Raw genomic sequence first — 24,210 nt, 5'->3', positions numbered from 1 at the left:
ATATTTTGAGAACGTATCAGAAGAAAGCGTTTAATCAGAACCTAAAAACAGTTATAAGAAGCCATACACTAGTAATTGATAATGATTGATGATTTTGAAATGCCAGGCAATTCGCCAAGCAAAGAGTAATGGTTAGTAGAAAATTAAACCGGCCAAACAGAAGTGAATATTCGCATGGACACTCCACAACTCCCACCCCCATCAGCACGCCATAAAGTATAAATACAAATGATCACCCAGCACTTCACTCAGCTGTTACTGAGGCTTCGAGATATCACTGTCGTTCTCGCAGTAGACGCATACCACTGAAGATATTTACCGTAGTAGCAGAAGAAACGTTTGTTACTACAAGTTTCATTCGATCACGACCTACCATCCCGGATTTTATTGTCTCTAAGCGTGACTTCTGTAGTGAAAGCTTATCTTCTTATATTTGAGTCTAATATATGCAACTGAGTCACAGAATTGTTTTACTTGTTCTCAATGACACTTCAGGTAGTCATGTTAACAATTCAATTTCTACACGTCAAAAATGTTTTTTCGATGATATATGGGTTTTCAATGAGATTTCAATGAGTTCAAATGTCTCCTGACGAACCACAATCACCAATAAAATTTCAATTTCTTTAGACTGACATTTTTCAACATTTTGATTATGCTACTGATTACCTATACTCACGTCTGTGTTAATATTATAGTCTATTCGATCAATTTCCGTTGGAGTATTCGCCGTTCGATAATCTATTCCTTGATTGTCGATTTTTGTTTCTCTCAGGCCTAGTGGCGACCTGTAAAACAAAATTCATAGTGAACAAATTTTATCGTTCAAGCAAGAATTATCGTGATTATCAGTTATCTTGGTGCAGATATGACAAAAACGGATTTAGGGGTTTCGATCTCAATGAAACAATTGCAAACGCGGTTATCATTTGATTGGGTGGCCGATGCTTTGATCGACTCCAGTGCATTATCCTGTGGAGAGTTACTTAGAATTGTATGTTGAAAAATAGGATAATTGCTTCATTTAGCTGGTATGAGTTTCTAGAAAACTTTTGAAGGAAGGAAATGTTCGAAACCGGTGGATTCTTCCTGAAAAATAGCTTGAAAACAAAAATCTGTGGAAATGTACCTTGCTGTTTCAAAGGTATAACAAAAATTATATCAAAAAAATATCCTATCCAGCAGTCCATAGTTTCAATAAACACTCCAGGAGTCCAATTCGCCACGTTGTTATTTCAAACATATAGTGGTTTCGTTATAGAATATTGACTTTTTTGAGTGAATTGAAGTTGAAAACATCAGAAAAAGTTTTCACCTCCCACGTAAAACATATTTAAACTCTATTTGAAAACATTTTCCAAAAATACATGTTTATACGAGTATGTATCCGACAGTTTGATAAGTTCAGCAAAAAATTTCTTTCATGTAAACCACTCTTTAGTTAATATATTATTGACGGAAAGATATATTTAAAATATATATTTTCAAACATATATTGATACCACGATACAGTTGCGGTTAATTTGGATAGAAATAATGAAACACATAACAGATATCACAATGAAATATTTTTAACGAAAATACATGAAAATGTTATACACAAGATGAATACTAATTCAGTGGAAAAGTTAGCTTTCTGTGTTATCAAATATTTCAAATATTTCTTGCAACAAACTATCATTCTCAATTTTATCATTGATATTGGTAAACTATGGTTTTGGAGGATTTGGTTATCATATACTGATTTTTTGTCGATATCTGTCTGGTAGAATGCTCGTAATTAGACGAGTTATTTTGGAATTTCAAATTTGAAAGTTTTTTCTTATTTTTTATAACGAAATGTTATATTCATACAAACAATCTTTGTCTGAAAATTATCACAGTTTATAGACATTTTCAATACGTTCACAATATCTTCTGATCACTGATCACCGATCACTGAAATTGTCACGTTCTGAGATATTTTCTTCTTTGCTGATGCGCAACCAGAATCATCTTTTTTTAATCGGATCGTCACGTGTGATGAAAAGTAGATTATCTACAACAGAAAACGTACTATTGTGAAATGTTCCGAAAATTGAGCCAGCGGCAGCCGGCACTGATCAACAGAAGATCCTACTCCACAACAGCGACCGTCCGCACGTTTCAGAAATCACCGTTGGAAAATTAAAAGAATTCAGCGTCGAAGTTCTGCCTCACCCACCATACTACCTGGATCCTCACCAACCAACTATCGTGTTTCCAAGCACTTCGATAACTTTCTCACCGGTAGAACTTTCGACAATCAGGACCGGGCAAAAACGGTCTTCGTCGACTTCATCGAGTACCGAACACGCAATTTTCATGTTGACGAAATTATTCGACTTGTTTCACATTGGTGAAAGTACACTGATTCTGTAATAATTTAACGTTTCAATGAAACAAATAACTTTGTAGTTGTGACTTGACTACTTCATTCAGCATACAATTCTAACTTTCCAAGAAAGAAAAAACATTTTAAGAAATATAACTCATCGATATCACCGATTCAAATGGCACTCATTTCAAATTGATTAAATGAGTATTCACTGAGATATTACAGTTTAAAGTAGACTCATGAAACATAGAAAACTTCAGAAAACACCTAATATTATCGGAATGCCTTCTCAAAAACATCATCAGTATATTATAAACCCTTTCTGTGATATATAAATTGAATTTTTGATTATGGCAAGGTGCCATCTGAATTCAAACAGTCGATTAGTTTTCTTTAGTTTTCAAAACAATGAAAAATGCTTGACAGCATTTGTGAAAGCTTCTGATACCTTCGATTATAAACGTCTGTTCCAACGATTATATAATATTTGTATAAAAAATTTAAATCTGGGCTCTTTACTTTGGAATTTGACAGATAGAAAACAGGTGGTGAAAATCGATAACTCATATAGTGATCTTTCCCAGTGAACATTGGCATTATACAGGGCACGGTATTGGGTATACCGTTTCTAATATATTGTTGTTATTCATGCCCTAAATAAAATAACGCCGGCCGCCACTGGTAGCCATTAACCAACTATGACGTGGTCAAGGCCGCGCGCAGCCTCGATTAATTTGGTCTTCGCACCGGCTCCAATAGAGTTCCGGCGAATATTCCACCGACTTCGATGGAATTCCGACGAATTTCGATCGCCATATATAAACACGATCACTTGTCTATCGAGAGAGTCAAGTGGAAGTGACAGTGCGGTAAGCGGCGCGATCTAGTAAAACGATAGACATTTGAATAATAGTTGAAGCTCAAATTGATGTGTTTTGTTGTATTGAAAGTGAAATAACGTTGAGTTTGAGTGTTATTCAGTATTGTCAATCATTGGTAAACCCACAGGAAAGAACGTAACAGTATTTTAATGATATTTATGACACAATAAATTGAAACAGACTTCCAGATAACTATAGACCAGTCGCTTTGCCATCAGTGATATCAAAATTAATGGGAAAGCCGTAATTCACCATATCATTGAACATCTTGAGCAATCGTCGATATCGCTTTCGGTAACAAAGATCAACAGGCGACCTTATATCGTACGTCACCCATATTTTTTGGAATAACATAATCGAGAAACATGGAGAGTCAGGTGCTGTTGCGCTTGATATTTTTGAACACTTTGACCGTGTGTGGCATGAGGCTTTACTGGCCAAACTTCTATGGTGTGGTTTGTCGGATCAATTTTGTGAATGGCTCTCCTGCTTACTGAAAGAACGTTCCCTGCAAGTGGCAATCGACGAATATCTCTCGAATACTTTCACAATCAACGTTGTTGTTCCCCAGGGATCCATATTGTCTTCAACCCTCTTTTTATCGTATACCAACGACTTATTGAAAAAAAAATTATCCAATATATTGCTTTGCTGACGACAGCACACTCCTTTTGTCATTCAATTTATAATCCGAAACATTGACTGCGGATACACATCATGACCGACAGCAGGAGGTTGCATATCTTGATGTGATTTCGATTTGGGGTGGAAGTAAGCAGGTTCAATTCAATGCCACAAAAACTCAGGCATTGATTTTCTATAAAAATAATAATGTCTCCAAACAGGATAGACAATTACGCTTTCTGCGTCGATGAGTTTGTTGAGTGTTAAAATGGACACCAATATTGGCACAATCATGTCGCTGGAATTGCAAACGCTACATCTCAAAAGCTTGAAAACTGTTCCGAATCAGAAACCTGTACACACCTCAGCAACTTTTGATGCTTTATAAAGCCAGATCAGACCTTCTTTGGAGTATTGTTCTCATGTATGTAGCTCTGCCCCTAAGCATACCCAGAAGAGAGCCATCCACCTGAGACGCGAATATCACTTGCAACCTTGATAGCCTGGAACATCGAAGAAAGGTTGGGAATTGGTCTCTTTTTTATAGATACTTTCACGAAAAGTGTTCAAGTGACTTGGCACATTTGATTCCACCAAAAGCGGTACATATCAGAAATACGCGACGGTCTGTGTCTGCTCCTCGTTTTGAGGTTCAACTCAGTACACTTTGAACTTCACCGTTCAAGAACTTTTCCATTTGAAGAAATGCGTTCATGGAGAATAAACTTCCTGAGAGAGTTTTTCCAAATGGATTTGATCTCCAGCGATTCAAATCCAATGTGAATCGCTACTTTCGCACAAGCACTGCATTAGAGTGCTTTAAGGATTTTCCTTTGTTTTGTCCTTGGAAAAATGCAAGCCTTACTGCATTGTTGCATTTACAGAAAAAACTCGGGAGGAAGTTACATCACTGCGAGCAAAGTCTCCAACAATTAATTCGTTTTTGCAATGATCTATCGAACTTCAATGTCAAAAAAACATAATTGAATCCACATCGACAATATTTTTGTACCAATAATTTTTAATGTCAGTGTACTCCAGTAAAAAGATATTGAATAGTATTTTCTATTATTTTATTTCATTTCAAATTGTTCGAAATTTGAAATAAAAAAACTGCCGTGGATGTGACTTGAACCCACTTCAACGGGCACTCAAGTTCAACGTTTTATCTTCTACTCAACAAAATTAGTATGACCGCTAGCTATTTGAGTTTCTGATTACTCCCCGCATTATACATTTCTGGTGGTGTACACTCGTTTTCACTTCCCGAGTCCATATTTAAAATATATATATATACATATATATATATATATATATATATATATATATATATATATATATATATATATATATATATATCAAAACGAACTGTGAGTTTAGTGATTGACAGTTGAGAACTTCTTTTGAATTGAGAAATCTTCAATGAATATCCTCATAAATGAGCCAAGTTTGGTTATGTCGAAATTTGAAATTATTAACAATTGTAGATAAATAAATTAGCTTACCTTTGTACTTGGTCATTGACTTGCGCGGTAACTTTTGATGCCTTCACCCCGTGTTTTTCCCCTACTGAGCTCGTCGTCGAACTGCAACACGAGCTGTTACTGCTCATGCCTACCCTGCCTTTCTCCACGAGTGAGATGAGATCCTGTACCGGCTTTGGAGGAAAGTACGAGTCAGATGTTTCCAGGGTCATGGTGGTATTTTGGCGCAGCTTGCTGGAGACGCCCATTTCCGATTCTGAACTGGATTCCGCTCCGTCGAATAAATAGGCCTTTACTATAAAAGAATATTCGTCAAATTATCTCTACTTCGAATTGAGATCTGTGGTAGAAATCAGGACTCTTTTAGGCTATGCAGAAATTCTTGGATAGACGAACATTTGTAATCTTTTCAGGCCAAAAAGTGAATGTGTACATCTCAGTGTATTTTTACTCAGTAACTGTCAATTATTTAGCATTTTGGCAACACTGTCTCGTGTTAAATATACTAGTTGCTGTTCCAAGTTTTTGTATTGATGGCGTAACGATATAGTTATGAGTATTTTGGATCTTAATAAAAGTATTATTGAATAAGTACATTGAAGTAAAATTAATTACTTTTACTCTAGGACAAGATGCTGCGGTTATACAATCTATAAATAAGGAAGAGAAGAAATGCAAAGCAATCATCACCAACCACATTGCTGATGAACAACTGAAATGAGTCCACTGCGAAGGGAATCTTTGAATCATTGAAGTCTGTCATTGATAGTTTTGATAAAATCACCCAGAAACTCAAAAATTCAGGTGAATATTGATTGTGTTTGATATTCATTGTTGAACTTACCCAAATCATTTGAAGCGATCGTTGCTGCACTGGATACCATAGATCAGAGCAAATTGACATTGGACTTTGTCAAGGCACGTTTATTGGATGAGCATAATAAACGGAAGACTGTTGTGCAAGATACCACAATCTATCTTTCGCATTTGTAACCCAAGAGTAAAACTTTCGTTATAAATGTCTTAACTGTGGAAAAATTGGTTACGAACGGCATGAATTTCATAGTAAATCAAGGGCTATAAAGAACCAGTACAAATATGAACGTGGTGATAAAAGACATACTCATTATCACCAGTCCGCTAACTCTGGAGGAACTACTAACCAAAAGGAAACTGAAATTGCTTTCATTGGAGGAAATGTAACTCACCCTAGTACTGTGCAAAATAATACTATGAAGTGGTTGATAGACTCAGGAACATCAGAGCATATGGTTAACGATGAACGTTATTTTACAAACTAGAAGTCCCAATGGAAATTGCTGTGGCCAAGAACAAACACACAATTACTGCTACGAAGTCTGAAAATATCAAAATAACCTTAACCAATTCAGTTATTAATGTAAACGAAGTGTTATTAGTACCGAACTTGAAATTTTACCTAATGAGCAACACTGTGGTTGCTATTGACCGACAAAACCCTTGATTTCTTGAATTTAGGAAGTTTTGAAATGCTGAAATGTGATCCAACTGATTCTTTCCAAAAAAAAGTGAAAGATTTCTTGAAAAATTCAAACATACATTTTACTGAAAGGAAACAGTTCAAATTAACATTGAACCCCCAGATTCCAAAATTATATTCACTCATAAAGCTGCACAAACAGAGTTATCCAATTAGATCAGTGGTTTCCTTTGTCACTGAACCATCAGTTAAATTATTAGAAAGGCTAATCAATATCATCTTGAACCATTGTACCTTCCAACCAAAATTCAGTCTACGGAATTCATATGACTTAATCAATAAAATAGAGAACATACATTTACCAGACAACGCAAAATTACTATCCTTTGATGTGCAGAATCCATTTCACAGCATACCTCCTGATGATACTATTATTTCAGTAATAGAATAATTAGATAAAAATAGAGTGAACTAATTAGATGATTTTTTTAGGAATATTAACAAAATTCATGAAAATATTAAATTCATCCTTATCAATACAGCAGCTTATAATAGCATATTATACAGATTAGTCAATGTTCCTCTTTCAATAGATAATTTCAATAAGGAACTTAATATCATCAAACAAATTGCGGTTAACAATGGGTTTAAAGCCAAATTAATAAACAAAAAACTGCCAAGAGAGTCTACGCAAAAGCGATTCGAGACGTTTTTCCTATCGATAACGTAGATAATCATAATTACAGAGCTTTATCGTATTTTGGACAACCAATGGAAAAAGTGGCTTCATTTTTGAGGAAAGGAAATATTAAAATTGTATATAGAACTAGTAATACGTTGGGAAAGTTAGTTAAAAACAATAAAGACAAAACATCCAAATTCGAGATGAGAAAACAAATTCAACATATTCAAATCATTTTCTAGAAGAAAAGTATATCTTTAACAATCGTCCGAAATTTTGCATATAGAAAATAAAGGTTTGAAACTGAATCATTTGGAAACAAACTTAAAAATTGAAATTGAAATGATCAACTAGATTGGAATAGATCACCATTATTGAACTTGTTTTATTGAAAACCGAAAGAGAATTATTGTCGCAACTCAGTTCTCGCTTGGCTATTTACGAGAGGATTTTTATTTGCTGTTTCACCCATTCATCTCATTCATCCAAATAATAAAAGAACTCATTTAAAACTTAATTAAATGTTTATTGTAAAAGAAACGGAAAAAAATACTTTAAATAAACTCAAACTCAAATGTTAATAAGAAAATAATGCATTAAAACAATCAAAAACTTACATTATACTGCCACCCAGCAGGATTGAAGAAAAGGAGATGTGCTGCATTTCTGAAGACCCAATCGATACGTAAATGAATACTGTCTGTTGACTGTTAACTGTTAACTGTTAACCATTAACTATGATCCATGATCTTGACCTCCCTCAATATTTATAAAGAATTATACGCTGACATTGCGACTTTGATCCGGTCACTGTACTGAAGTAAAATGCACAGCATGCAATCTGTGCCAAGTTTGCATATTTGGAGATTGTTTTATATTCCATATCCTGTGATCGGATCAATTTCGATGTCTATGAACTTGAAATATCAAAAGATGGAATTCTGAATACTGAGTGTTTTTGTGTTAAAATATTGAAGTGAGGTTGGAACATCTTTCAATTCATGTATTTACCTAAATGAATCTGAATCATTTCATGATTATTTTCTATATTTGACATTATTATTGATGTAGATGCTTCAGGTGATCATAATTGGACAGGTACCTTAGGTAGACTCAATTATGGTTACCTGTAGTATATAAATATTAGTGTAAGAAACAACTTGAAGTATTCAAATCACTTGATAAAACTACTGTGCTGGCGAAACATGTTGTGATATATTTTTTAAATAAAGTTTGTGGAGATCAAATCGTGAGGTGTAGTTTTTGAAATTACTATGAATCATCATCAAGTAACGGCCGAATCAATCATAAAAAATGAGTGTATCAAAACTTGAAGGAAAAGGTTTTACAGTAACCTTAGGTCAAGAAAAGAAAAGATAACAAATTGAGCTTAGAAGCTCACCGCTAGGGAAAATTATCGAATCAATTTACCGTTCACAACTAGGATTTCTGTTTCAGCGAGCACTGTAGACATTACCAACATATCAGATTTATTATTATGGCATAGAAGATATGGACATGCACAAAAAGACCTTCTAAATCAAATGTCAGACAAACAAATTGTGGAAGGAATCATACGTTCACAGAAAGAAAATTTTAATTTTGTGAATCTTATGTACAAGGAAAATTGTTTCGTTTACCGTATCCATCTGTTGATAAACCACCAAGATCAATTAGACCCTTAGAAGTATTTCACTCTGATGTATGTGGAACTTTGAAGCCAGAAACCAAAGAAGACTATAAATACTTCACAACTTTTATTGATGATTATACCCATTTTGTTGTTTATTTGTTGAAGATCAAAAGTGAGGTATTTTCATGCTTTCGACAATATAAAGATGAAGTGGAAGTACAATTCCAGAGCAGAATATCACGATCACGTACAGATAATAGAGGGGAATATACATCAAATGAATTCAAGAAATTTTGAGATGGAATTAAATATACCCTATAACCCTCAACAAAACGGTGTTAGCGGAAGGTTCAATAAATCACTAGTAGATAAAGCAAGAACTATAATAGCTGACAGTAGTGTACCTAAAACCCTTTAGGTGAAACCTCTTCGGGCTGCTGCTTGCATTAGGAATCGTTTTGTGAATAAATCAAACCATTCCCAAAAGGACAAAACCCCAGCGGAAATATGGTTTTCCATAAAACCAAATGTTCGAAAGATGAGAGTTTTTGGATCTCCTGCTCACCCTCTAATCCCAGAGCATAAAAGAGATAAACTTGATGAAAAAAGTATCGAACATTTGATGGTTGGATCCATTACCACAGGCTACAGGTTATGGAATTCGTCAACAAATGAGATAATCGTATCAAGGAATGTCACCTTTGATGAAAATTATAAACCTATGACAATTACATCATTCAAAAGTTTTGAAAATAATGATGACCATTGAAATACTATTTCGAACAACAAAACTGATTTGATAGAAAATGTTATACAGGAAAACATTCCACAGAAGAAAATCTCAAAAATTAGAAAAAAGAATGTAAATGGAAATGTTCGAAGAAGGATGAGAAAGACCCCTTTTTGGCGTAATTACTGTATAATAAATCATGATGATGATCAGGATGAATCGTATTATGCATTTGCATTACACGCTGAGATGTATACTGAAAATATACCACAAGATGTATCAGATTTAAAACATCACCCTGAAAAAGAAAGAAAAGGAAGAGCTGAAAGCGTTGGAAACAAACAATATCTGAACATTAGTGGATTTACTACCCAATAGAGTGCTGATTGACTGTAAATGGGTTTTCACATTAAAGAGAAATGGAATTTGGAGAAATATTAAGATACAGAGCACGTCTAGTTCACAAAAAAGGGCCTGGATTTCAGTGAATCTTATTTTTCTGTATTCAAATTAAGTACCCTCAGAATAGTTTCATCAGTTGCTAATGAAAATGAATTATTTATAAACCAAATGGATTTCAAAACGGCGTTTTTGAACGGAAATCTCATAGAGACTAGTTTTATGAAGCAACCACCAGGATGTCAAGATGATGATCTCAAAGGTGATGAGGAAATTATGTTCCAATAATGATGATGATATTGATATTTGCAAATCTGTGAAAATAGTAGTGAATGATCATGTAATTGGGGTTGTCCCAGAAGCCAAAAGCCTGGGCAACATTTTAGATAAGGACTTGAAATTCGAAAGTCAGGTTAATCAGTTTATTAGGCGTGCATATTATTCGCTCAAAATTATATATGGACACCGAAATTTCCTACCCATGAAGGTGGAGGCGAATTTGTGCGAATCATTAGTTTTATCTATATTCAATTGTGCTGATGTTTTGTATGGTCCATGTTTAACCAACCAATTCAAGAAAAAAAACAAAAAGTTCAGAATTCCTGCCTACGGTTGATTTTTGGTATTAGAAGAAGAGAAATAATATCACATAAACTGAAGGATACCGCTGGTTAAATATGAACGACAGGAGAGTGTTACACGCTGCAACTTAGTTTCACAAAATAATCAATAGTAAAGTGCCGTCTTACTAACACCAGAAAATTACTTACAGAACTGATGTGCATAATATTAATGTAAGGTATAAAGGCCGACTAACTCCGCCATCCTTTCGAACAGAGTTCTTTAGAAGGAGTTTCAGCTACCAGATCTGTGCAATTTATAATGACATTCCCGAGCCCATGAAACGAGATGACTTCAATCATTTTAATATCAATTCCAAACGATTCTTATTATCTTCAAACTATTAATGACCAAATAGCTACCTACCTATTACAAATCTATAAATAGTCATAATAATTTAAGATATTTATAAATCCTTTTTGTTTATTCCTTTGCGTACTAGGCGACATTTTTGAGGTTAAGTGGAAGAGCAATTGAATGATGACTTGTCATCATGTAAATTGAACTTCGCCTTTGTCTTCTTATAATAAATGAACTGTACATGATTGATTTGATTTGAATGTATTAGAAGATAATAAAGACGATATTATTATTATTATTATTATTATTATTTTCTCCGCAGTGTGCGCTGGTCAGGCCCTATCCACCGAAGCCCCGATACATTCGAGAGGGCGCGCCAGCATTATCAACCAAATACCACTCCCCACACCGTGAGGTAAGTGATCATTGGGTCTGAGAATCATGTGCCCTGAGCAAACGCAGTGAGCCAAGAAAGACAGCCTTCTGCATCTGTGCGGCTGAGAGTTCTGCCTTAGTGCGGCAAGCCGGTATGATTTTAAGATTCGAGAATAGAGAAGACATCATTCCACCAAGGACTCCAGTAATCAGAACAACCATCTTGACAGAGTGATCTGGATAGAGTCTGCGGAGTTCGAAGAGAAAATCTCGATATTTTATCCGTTTTTCCTCCTCTTTTCTGACGATATTCATTTCGCCAGGAGCTGAAAACTGCACAACAAATATCGTCTTGGTCTGGTGGTCGAGAAGGACTACATCAGTCTCATCAGCTTGTATGAGCCTGAGGGTGGGGAACGAATAGTTCCAATAAATTCGGCACTTCTCGTTCCCCACAACGGATTCAATATCCCCCGGAGCGTAGGGCAACACCGATGTCTCGTCAATACCGTAAGAGTGCCGTAGATGGATATAGGCCGAGACCGCATATGCTGGACATGCTGATAGCAAGTGCATTAGGGTCTCGGGCGCCTCTCGGCAGGCCCTGCACCTTGTGTCAGGAACCTCTAAACCCATCACGCGACTGCGGTAGACTAATGTGTTAAACCCCTCAGTTTTCGACTTCAGCCCACTCGACCTGAGAAAAGCGAAGGTCAGGCGCTTTGATAAGCCAAGGTCTCCAATGTTATAGAAGAAGCCCCATGCATTGGCTTATCCTTGTGTTTCCGCAGAAGTAAGGTGATCTCTGCGGCTTTTATCTGAGCTTTTTGCTGGACAGGTTCCAACTCGGTGACAGAGTTGTGGTCACCTCGTTCAGTGTCGAAAACTATACCGAGTTCATCAGCTGCTCGGGCAGCTGCTCTAAAAAGAAATGCTCCAATTCCTGCTCTCTCATGGTCACGGACCATGCAGAGAAGGGGATCCGAACTCCTGACGACTTTACAGGCTGTATCCAGCACCATACTGTCATGTAGACACTCCAAACTCAAAAGTCCACGGCCTCCCTGTTGTCGGGGGAAGTACAACCGTGAAACAGACGATTTGGGATGCAAACTCCTATAGAGATACATCATTTTTCGGGTCTTTACGTCTAGTTGATACAGCTCCTCTCGAGTCCACTTCACTATTCCAAACGAGTAGAGTAAGATTGGAACGGCAAGCATATTTGTTCTTCCTCGACAGTTCCGATGACCAGATCTGTCAAAGTTTGTGCTGATACTCGCCGCGGAGAGAGTTTTTCACTGCTGTTACCTCTTGTGAGTGGCGTTGTTCCACCCCGAGGTAAGTATACGTCTCTTCGGCATCCACCACCCTCAAGGACTGATGGAGATCCTTCTCTCCAGAGACATAAAGTTTAAGATCATCCATATAAAACAAATGGGTGACCTTGTGCCTCCGGTTTCCGGGGGTGCCACAGTTATACCCTCGAGTGTTTCTGAGCGCAACGGATAATGGCAATAGTGAGATGCAGAAGTGAAGGGGACTGAGGAAATCACCCTGAAATACACCCCTTCTGAAAGTGACCCACCGTGTTTGGACTCTTGCTTGACCAGATGTTATGGTAGAGCGAGTTCGCCAAAGTGGTATCAGTTGTTCAATGCATCTCACTATTTTGTCGGGTACCGCAAGGCATCTGAGCAAATGCAAGATGAGCTCATGCGAAATTGTATCAAATGCCTTACGGTAATCGATCCAGGCCATAGAGAGGTTACGCTTATGTTGTATCGAGTCCTGCATTATACATCTATCGATGAGCAGGTTCTCTTTACATCCAGCGACTCCTCTCTTCGACCCTCTCTGCTCGTATATCCGTTCGAACACTCGGTCAACTGAGGTGAGTATTCGTGTGTATAAGATGCTTGTGAACAACTTATAATACGAATTCAAGCATGTTATCGGTGTGTAATTCTTAGAATTCGACAAATCTTCGCTTTTGGGGATAAGAACGGTCCGCCTCTCGACAAACCAATCCGGAATCGGCTGCTCTCCGTCCAGCCATGAGTTGAAAACTCTGGCCAGATGGCGGTGGGTGCTTGGTAGTTTTTTCCACCAATAAGTGTTCAGCCCATCTAGGCCTGGAGCAGCAAAGATCTTGGAACCCTCAAGGGCTCTTCGAACATAATCCGGGGTTATCGGGTTGCGCAGTTCATTGAGCTCAGGCTGTCGAAGCTCTCTGTTGAAAGCTTCGAACTGCGCTAGGGCTGGCGTGTCTAAGTTGAGTGGCTGCGGGTGTTCATAGATACCCTTCCAGAAGGATTCCACCTGATCAGCGGTCGGCGGATTATCCACAACACGTGGAGGCTCTTGGAATAAGCGAGAAGGTTTCTCGCGGAACCTAAGGTTTTCCGCGATACTTCTCGCTCGCCTCACTAGTGACTTCTTAGCAGCCACTATCATTCGTATCCTATCAAGGCAGTGCTGTTTGGTGGTCAGCAGCACGCCTTGACTCAAAGTGTGATGGATACGTCGTAGTTTGGCGGCTATTCACCGCACTGCGGGCGTGAAAGGCCTGTTGGCCGCCCTGTAATCCATCACACATTGGATACGAGACGCGTGTTGTCTCGCCGAGGTGATCTTAGCCTCCATCTTGTGTACACGCCGTTCAATCTTCCGAACCGTCCTTCCGATTCGGAAACCGATTGGACGACGCTATACACGGTTGATTTGCCAGATGTCAGCCTCTTCTGTTAGAACACTATGAACCTCCGCATCCAAACAAGCCAGTTCTTGTGGCGTCAGGGGCCTAATTCTGTGGAGCGCCCTGCGTGTTCTGATTGTCTCCATTGGTGGTATGGTGCGAGTCTCCTCTCCAGCCGTGCCAACAGGTGGTAGAACTGTCACTTCTACCACTTCGTTAGCAGGCTGGGAAGGAGCTAAATAGCCCTGGCGTCGAAGATAAGATACATAATCCCTAAGGTTTTGGGCGGAAAAGGCGGCATGCTCCGGATGTGTTTCACACCGCAGAATATGCAATCTCGCCATGTACCCTCTTCGCGCAGGCTCACTACTCTCGTAGCAATGCATAAGGCTATCTCTTAGCTCATGCGTCCACTCAAAACGTCCGATACGTCCGATACGTCCCCTCCGAGCGGGTCGATTGTGGGGGCCCCTTCCTTGATTATTGGGAACCAAGTGTTGGGTCGGCATCGGAGGGAGAATAGAGTTCTGCTTCCCGGGTGCGCCTGGGCTGCCGGTCCGGTTTTGCACCAATTGCTCGGGTAAGTGGTGTCGCAATTCACTAAAGGCCAAGGGTGTTAGTGGCCATCCCTGCTTTATTATTATTATTAAGCTGGAACTATATGAAGTAGATAAACATTCCCTATCAGTCAGAGAATATCTCTTTACATTTTGATTGAAATTAGTAAAATTTGTAAGAAAGTATATGCATTTGGAAAAGTATATTGAATCGATGCGATCTGATTTGAAGAAAATCCTCCATAAGTATTGGAAATATAGGGCAAAAAATGTTGAATATTGTACTAATTTTATCTGTGAAATAAATCATTTGAAAGCTGGAGCTGATAAAATTGTAACTCAGTAGTTATTACTTCCTGGGATAGATCAGATTACTATTATTGATTGAGCTATACACTCTACGACAATTGTTTTTTTCCATAAATTACACCTTACGATTTGAATAAATCGTAAGGTGAAGGTCATTAAATCACTATAGATATTCATCAAGTAACGGCTGAATCGATCAGAAAAATAAGTGTTTCTGGAAAAAATGGTATCCAGGAATTGCAGCAGAGGCAGCAGTCGGATCAGCGTGAGGTATTTGGTGAAGACCATGATCATACGCAATTAGAAAAGATACAATTCAAAAATCGATTCATTTCACGCACGTCCGCCAAACGATTAAGATATAGGATGAGCATTAGTAGCTTCAGCTTCCTTGAAATCATTTATTTGAAGTTGCAATATTAACAAAAGCTGTAACATGACTGCCATTACCGCAAAAAATGAATTGGAGGTTTTCAAGAAGCCCATGTTCGACCCTCATTACCCATCATGAGCATACATATAAGCCATATGGTTCTTCATCGTATTATAAGAATTCGATTGAAATCAGAATCCTCATCAACTTTCAAGATCTTATAGTCGATATTGCGGACAGTAACATTCATATCGAAGGAAATTTCACACCATCTGAAGTCATCAAGCAGTGTTACCTATTCAATAATGCCCTTGCCATGATATTCGTTGAAATTTGCTATGAAATGGGTGGCGAGCAGATGAATGTTGTTCGAAAATCAGGCATAACCACCACGATGAAAACTATGGTATCATTTGGACAAACGCACGCAAATTCATTACTGCCGATAGGATGGAGACTTTATGTGAATAAACAAGAGATATTGGGTTCCATCGCCAATGTATTCAGCGGTGAATTACCCTCAAAGTGTCTGCTGGTGATCACAACAGATAAATATTGAATGTAAAGCGAGAGATCATTCTAATTAAAGCACGCTAAATCAAAAATTAATTCATTGGGAAAGTTGATGCAGAACTGGTGATCGGTAAAATAAAAAGCAAAATCAGGCATCCGGCCTCGAAAAACCTCGATACATTATCATCGGCTTCCAAAACACCGATCAATTCGAGAGTATGACAAATAATGTGACAAAATTCATACGTGCGAATATTAATAATATTCATCTATATTTGAAATCTGAAGTATACTCATATGGGCGTCGGAATCTGGATTCCGACAGGAAGTTACACCATCCGCCAACTATGCATTAGAAAATTTCCAAAGCAGCTACTATGATAGAGCTATGAGTGAACCAATATAAATATTGGCATCTTCCGCAATAACCCACTATTCATTATCGACTACTTCCACCAACCCGATGCAATGAAGCCTTTCGCTGTCGATATTGAAAAAGTATTTTGAACACGTGCGAAGTCGAATTTTCGGCATACACCAAAGTATATGCACTCATCCTTCACCATGCTGTTTTGTCTTCAAATTTCCCTAAAGGTTCGGTTCATTGTGAATTATGATACTGATTATGATACTGAACCCTCAATAATCATGTGTGATGGAATCGCCTGAAGATGCTATTGTGTAACGAAACACGTGTTGCGTTTTTGTAAAATTGTTTGGTGAAAATCCCACGATGAAGAGTTTCTTGAATGATATATCTATCATTATTTGATTTGATTTGTATTTGTTCCTCGATAAGTGGATTATGACTGTTGAAATTATGGACGTTTAAGTTTTCCCAGATGTACATACGGTTTCCCTTATTGACTTGTTTTATGAGTTTTATGTTCTCTAGTGGGGGAAAGTCATGTTTGTTTTGTTTGGCGTATGTTATGAGGTTTGATTTATATGATTCAGCATGATTTCGTTAATGATATATGGAACATAATTCAAATATTCCAAACGTCATCATCCGAATCTTCAATCTCTCCCTCTCAAACAACTCCTGCGAGTTGTAACCTCATGGTTAATATTTCTCCCTAATATTTTGCGGTAGGTCAGAAAGGAAAACCCCCGAAATCTGCTTCGATCATCATGTTACAAAACTTATCTGAATTATTATTTTCGTACGAATATTAATGACACAGCACTACACGAAGCTCATACTTTTCGCTGAGCTGCAAAAGTTTCCGCATATCTTCAGCATGCATTCAAATAATAATTTGATGAATGTAGTGTGGTGCATCAAAACTCAGGTCTGCTAATTCTATAGCATATTCCAAATCTTCTGTTTCCGGCCACTGTTCGGCTGTATATTTCATACACATGTTCGAAAATACCCCAATTGTATTCATTAGTTTACAAATTATGTTGCAAAATAGCACTTGAAATTTCACCAGTGAGTGAGTTTTGGCACCGGGATATTCTTGAGAACTTTGATCCATATATGTTAAAACGGATTTGACTCTAGATGAATTCACTTCGCGAATCATTTTTTCTGTAAAATGGTCTTTGAAACGTTTTGGAAGCCATAATTTGAAAAAAGTATTACTTTTCTCATCCAATGAAACCACTTAAAACCACTATGTCGCGTGGACAGAATCGACATCTTTTCAATTCGATATACTTAATCAATAAGTCAAAGATATTATAGCTCTCCGTTCCATAGCCTCAGTTTGTTGAATTAGTGCAGAATTGTTTGCCCTCAATTACACTTTAGCATATTTTCTATTGATGTGTCAAATGCGAACAAACCAACATACACTTAAGATTGTGTTTGATGCTCACAGCAAAAATCACGGTGTGAGTTTGATTGAAGAACTACTCACAGGTCCGGTGAAATTCTCGCGAAATTTTTAATGAGAAAATACGCGTTTACATCTGATATGAGAGGTATGATTTTGCAGGTTCGAGTTGAATCCGAAGAATTTTGTGCTCAACGTAGTAGATAGCGTGAAATCAACAAGAAAATGAAATCAATTAATTGTATACGAAATTGTGGTAGTATTTGTTGATTCGAAATTTAGCCCGTGTTTAGCTCAAGATGCAAAGAACTGAAATGCAACTGATAGCAAAATATATTCACAGAAGCTCGAAATACCATTATATTACTTGGGCGATTATTTGGGATCTGCGGACATCATATCCGAAGTTATAAAGCTCATCCAGGAAGTAATTTATGTCCATAAAGCAACCGGATAGCAAATAACCAAAACATTCTTCGGTGTATAAATAGAACACTTTTTGCCTCAGAAAATCCAAAAATAATGTAGGAACATTCATGGAAAGACTATTGGGTATATTTTGGAATTCGAACGATAACACTTTCACGTTTCAGACGAAATAAAAAAATACTTAGAAATATTACAATACACCAACAACGACCGACAAAAATAAATTTCCAAAGTGATAATGTCAATTTTTGACCGACCCTTTTGGATTTTCAGTAAATTTTTTGATAAAGGAGAAAAGTTTTATTGCAAAACATTCTGAGAAGTCAAAATGGCTGGGATGATGACATTTTGACTGTATTAATCATGCCAAGTTTGAAAAAAATTTCGAAGGAGTCTTGAAATTGCGATATTCACAGGCACATATTATCCAAACTTTCCTCATTGACTGTATAAGTATTCTGAATTCTTAGTACTTTGACACATGTTTCACTTGATTCTCATGATCATGAACCTCTTGTTCGATTGGCGAACTGTTCAAAGAATGGCGGGTTTTTTCTGGAGAAGATGGATTAAGAATACTCAACAAGTCTAATAAAAAAAACCTGAGTGGTACGAACTTAAAAAGATCATCAACAGAAGTAATTTAGTGATAGTGGCAGACCCCCACCGGAAGAGGTATTATCAATAATGTGTATCTAGTCACAGATAGAAAGATTAGGATTATTGACGTGAAGACCAGAAACGGTATAGATCTTCGAGTACCGGTTGCTATATTTATCATTTCAGACATTAAAGACGGTTCGTCATTTCCTATCGTGAAATCAAATTACTAGAAGAAAATGATATTGTTCAGTTTGATCAAAACCAGTTGTAGATAAATGAGATTGAAAGACTTCATAAGAATATGTGTGACTGATGACTTGTTGATTTTGTGGTAATTCATGATCACTTTAATGAAATGAATAAAAACACTTTTGTCTAATTACCACTAGTTGATTTTATTTATACGATCGGTTTCGGGTTTGACTTCATTATCAAGTATAAAACAGAGATGTGAAGTTTGAAAACTCGGTTATATCAGGAGTTTTCAGGTAAGATGTAAGAACAGGTATTTGATAGTCAGGTAGTTAGGCGAACCAGAATGCCAACTTTAAAATTAACCACTGAAAATTCTAGAGGTTGTTAAACTTATAAATTCAAGAAAGTAGACTTACATTAGACTTACATAAATCGAGTTGCTCATTTAGGGGTATATATTTCTGGTTTCTAATCGATTTGTTAATTTCCATGGCTTTCAACAAATTAATTTTCTTCCCTTTATTACATATGTGTAGGATTTTGAGATTATCTTTATTTATCTTGTGTTTTGATTCTTGAAGATATTCTTAACTTGTGAATTTTTTGTCCAAAAAGACGTGTTCACGCAGCCTGATGTCAAAATTTCTACCGGTTTGATCTGTATTTTATGGATATGGATTTTATGGATTATTCAAACTCCACAAAGAAGGACATCTAGCCAGACCCGTGGTATTATATATAGATGTCCCAACCCGTAAGCTGTCTAAGTTTTCAAATTCAAAATTCAGAGACATCACAAAATTCAATCCTACAAAAACAGTTCTAAATTCGGTAGACCTAGCTGACAAATTATCAAATCTTAATATCAAAAATAATATCAAACTAGTATCATTCGACGTAAAAACATGTTTCCTAACATTTCAACTGACAAATGTCTGCCCCTCGTGAAATACATATTAGATAAGAGTCATACAAATCCATATATAACTACTGAATTTTGCAAACTCATTGATGCATGTCTGAAACAAAATTTCTTCAAATATAATAATAATTTTCATCTGCAAAACTCAGGTCTCCCTATGGGCTCACCATTAAGTCCCATTCTGGCAGACATTTTCATGGACTCACTAGAAAATACCCGCATCCTTAACAACCCCCCATTACACATAAGTAAAATGTGTAATAGGGGGTACATCTTACCTGAAAACTTCTGATATAACCGAGTTTTCAAACTTCACATCTCAGTTCTATACTTTTTCGTATTCGATTTTTCATTTTTATAATTCTATTCCCGATTCACTAAAATACCATAGTGATTTTTATAAATTCAAAAAAGAGCTTGAAAGTGTTCTGCAAATTAACACATCCTGATGCATTTCTCTTTCGTATACCCCTTTTTTTATAATCTTTGTTTGACAAGTAGTCATTTTTCGTTATCTTCCTTATAACTTATTTTTTATTTTGTCGTTGGTGGTGAATATTTAGGTGACCCAACAAATGCCAAAAACTGTGTTATATAAATTTAGGTTTTAGGATTAGTTAGGTTAGTCTTTAAGTTATATTATGAATATTTAAAATAGCAAAAGTTGAGTGGTAGAGCACCTTTGAGTGAACTCCCTCTTGGGATTTCTGAGTAACAAGACGAATATATATCATGTAACATTTTATTTTTCATTGGAAATAAAGACATTATTATTATTATTAATGGGGTCAAACCCGAAACCAATCGTATAAATAAAATCAACTAGTGCTAATTGAACAGAAGTGTTTTTATTCATTTCATTAAAGACCTCATGGAAAGTCACAACTTTTCTTGAAAGAACATTTTCTTTTCTTCAACCCTGGATAATAATAACATCACAGGTGAACTGCATACTTGAAGTTGAGTTATTTAACCCTACTTTCACTAGTAACTCAAGAATTACTTTCTACTCATTTCTATTATCTGATTGGACAGTGGGTAATAGCTGATATTTCTAAAGTAATGAATTTTATAATTTAGGAATGTTTTTATCAGTCTTGTTTGAGAAAGTTATTGTATAGTGAAACACGTGTCGCGATTTCGTAATGAAAATCACAGTAAACTGTTTCAGTTACTTTTGATATCATCAAGTTTAATCAATAAAAAATAAAAAATTTGAAAAACAATGATGACTCTAAATTTTCTGCAAAAGGATATTGGATTTCCAAAACATAAATGAATGTTATATACTGTACTTTGTGACATACTACTGTATTTTATAATTTCGATTAGGTACTCATCCGAAGCTCAAAGTTCTGTTTAGGGACGTCGGATATCGATTTGTGACAATAGAGTTAGTTTCTCAGCGGTCAATAATTTTCAAGGTCGCGATGGAAGAGAGACAATTCTTGAATAAAACATTTTAGGCTATTATGTTTCACAGACGTCATCAGGCTATTTATCCACCTTTTGAGCGTTCAATTATGAATCCTTCACTCTGAAAATACGGTTAGCAACAGCATAATAAAGTGAACTTATCAACGGATTCAATTGTACAGAGAGTTAATCTCAATTACTGAAAAAAGTATTTATATATTATGATCTTTGGCATAAATAAATGAAATGCTAAAAACAAATTTCGGGATTCCCAGTCAGTTTGAAAAAAAAAAGTTTTTAAAAGCTCACGAAAAACAGCAAACTCTTCTTGATTTGGAGCTGATTTCTTCTCTGAATCTGTTTCTAGAGGTGTCATTGAAACAATTCCATACAGCGTGTCTGCTCAAATTCGCACCATATAAAAAATTGTTTAATTATTGATTTTACGGAAACACTTATTTTTTATGGTCTCATGGTGTCAAACTTCAGAGACAACTAATATTATTTTTCACTCGTATACACGGTTTCTAGAAATATATTATTTCGACAAAAGAGTAAATTACCTGCTAATTTATTTATAAGCATTAAAATATCCGAATTTTTTTACAACGAAAAAACAAACAATTCTGAATTCCAATGGGATGTAGTGAATATCCAATTTAGTACAGGCCGTTTTTATAGCTGATACCAATATTGCTTTCTAGGAAATGGTAGGTCCTACAAGAACTATTGAATGCAACGAAAGTTGCCCTTTCAGGAATGCAAAATAATGGTATTCTCAGATCACCCAAATCACCAATCGATTCTGAGAAATATGCTGCAATGACAAATTTTACTTTTTTGCTCTACCGCCTTCATTTTCAAAAATACCAAAAAATTACAAGATAGCTTTTTGCTTCATTTCATGTTTTTCATAACCTGGTTCAAACTATTTTCGAATGTGACGTTTCATTCATTGAAATCCATCATTATTTTATTCATTTAAATACAGTCCTGTATATTTTTTCATACACTTTGGTAGTCATCGTAATTTCAAATTCATTAATATATTACAATATAAGTATTTCTCGACGTTTTTCTCGAAACCACATCATCAATAATCTATATTTTTTTTTATTAGGAGCTCGAATTTTCGAATGTTACTGAAATCCAAACATAGTTATTCCGTCGGTGATGTCGTTCATTGACATCCAAAATATTCATATTCACTGAAATCCTAAGAGATTTCTGTTAGGGTTGTCTTGAAAAAATAAAAGACCAATAATCTTTGTATCAATACCAAGCCATTTATAATTTCCAAATGTGTCTTGTGAATTTGTAGCTACCCAAATATTTGTGTACAAAAAATGAGGAAGTTCACCAACAAGAATCAACAATAATTAAGAAAAATTGAAAAGAAATGGATGATATTCAGGAAAAACATGATAAGTGATCATTTCTTTCATCGAAGTGAGCCATGTGAATGTAAAGCTAATTGTCAAGCACAAAACTAAACAGTTATTCAATTTGGTAAGCATATTTGAGAGAAAACATGAATTTTTCCAATGACGAAAACGTGAATATGCTTCTTGTTTATTCAAGATGTTTAAGAAATGTTATCAAATCTCTGGCGATGTATCAGGAATTGTATCCTGAATGACGACAATCATATATATTTTCAACTTATCGAAAATAGTATACGAAATTATGGATCCTTTGAAAAACCCCCAAAAGAAATTTACAGTTACTAATGTGGTGGCGATAATGAAACCGGCGTTATAGGTGAGTTGAAGAAAAATTCACAATGATGATGAAGTGACATTCCTTTGATTCAGGATTTGCTGAAAATAAAAAAAAAGGGAACAAGGAAGTATCCCTGAGGGAGACTGCTTATAATTCGGTCATATCTACTACGTCTAAACGGAAAATGTTGAAGAAGAATAAATATAGTTTAAAAAACTAAAAAACACGCTTTAGAAAAACATTAAACTAAAAAGTTAAAAATATTTTTCTTAAATAAGCTTAGAACAATAACGGAAGAAAAATACTAGAATTATTGTGAAAAAAGCGACCGGCGCTTGATATACAAAAAATATGGCACAAAGCGCCCATGCTTTTTTCTCAATAATACTGGTATTTTTCGTTCATTATTGTTTCAGGCTCATTTAAAAGAAATATTTTTAACTTTTCCCTTCGATGTTTTGTAAAAGCGTGTTTTTTAGTTTTTCAAACCATATTTATTTTTCATGTTTTAGTTTCGTATGCTACAAAAGCATGTTTTTTAGTCTCTTCAAACTTCATTTATTTCATCCAAACTTTGGGATGAATCAGCCGTATATTTTTTAGAAAAATGACCATTGCTGCCCAAGGCAGCAGGCGCGCAAAGGAGGGTTACAAATAAGACAGCAGGCGCGCGTGTTAATAAAAAAAAATACTTATTTCAAATGAAGAAATAAATGTAAAGTGAGTTCGAATCATATCAAGGAGGTTACGTATAGCGCCATCTGCCCACGAATAGATCAAGCAATAATGTCGATATATCAAGGTTACTTACAGCGCCATCTGCCCGCGAATAGACCAAGCAATACTGTCGATAATTCTGTTAAATACAGATCCCGAGATTGAGAGTTTCAAAGATACATACATACAAACAAACATACATACATACATACATAGATACAAGTGAAGCTAATGAAAGCGTGTAAAAAATGAATTCAAGCCTTATCGTGTCCAGAAAGTCCATCATTTGCGTTTGACGGATTTTAACAGGAGAGACGTTTTTTGTCGACGGCTCATTAAGATTTAATGAAATTTGCAAATAAAATTTATGGTGTGATGAAAGTAGATTAACCAATAACGAATGGTTCAACAGGATTATATATTATCAC

General features: G+C 36.0%; 1 protein-coding gene across 2 annotated transcripts in view; it reads right to left on the bottom strand.

Annotated features, from left to right (window-relative positions):
- Positions 1-24,210, bottom strand: part of Syt14 (Synaptotagmin 14) — a 159,445-nt gene that overhangs the window by 63,783 nt on the left and 71,452 nt on the right. For both annotated transcript variants that reach the window (XM_074186174.1, XM_074186173.1), the window contains exons 3-4: positions 5,367-5,640; positions 680-788 (exon numbers count right to left, since the gene is read on the bottom strand). In XM_074186174.1, the coding sequence (XP_074042275.1) occupies positions 680-788; positions 5,367-5,640 (383 nt within the window). The remainder of the gene's footprint in view (positions 1-679; positions 789-5,366; positions 5,641-24,210) is intronic.

The sequence above is a fragment of the Leptinotarsa decemlineata genome, unplaced genomic scaffold (genome assembly GCF_025532065.1).
Source record: "Leptinotarsa decemlineata unplaced genomic scaffold, Ldec_3_MD MMD2_tig00078422_RagTag_RagTag, whole genome shotgun sequence".
Taxonomy (NCBI): Eukaryota; Metazoa; Arthropoda; class Insecta; order Coleoptera; family Chrysomelidae; genus Leptinotarsa; species Leptinotarsa decemlineata.
This window is presented reverse-complemented; position numbering and strand designations above follow the sequence as displayed.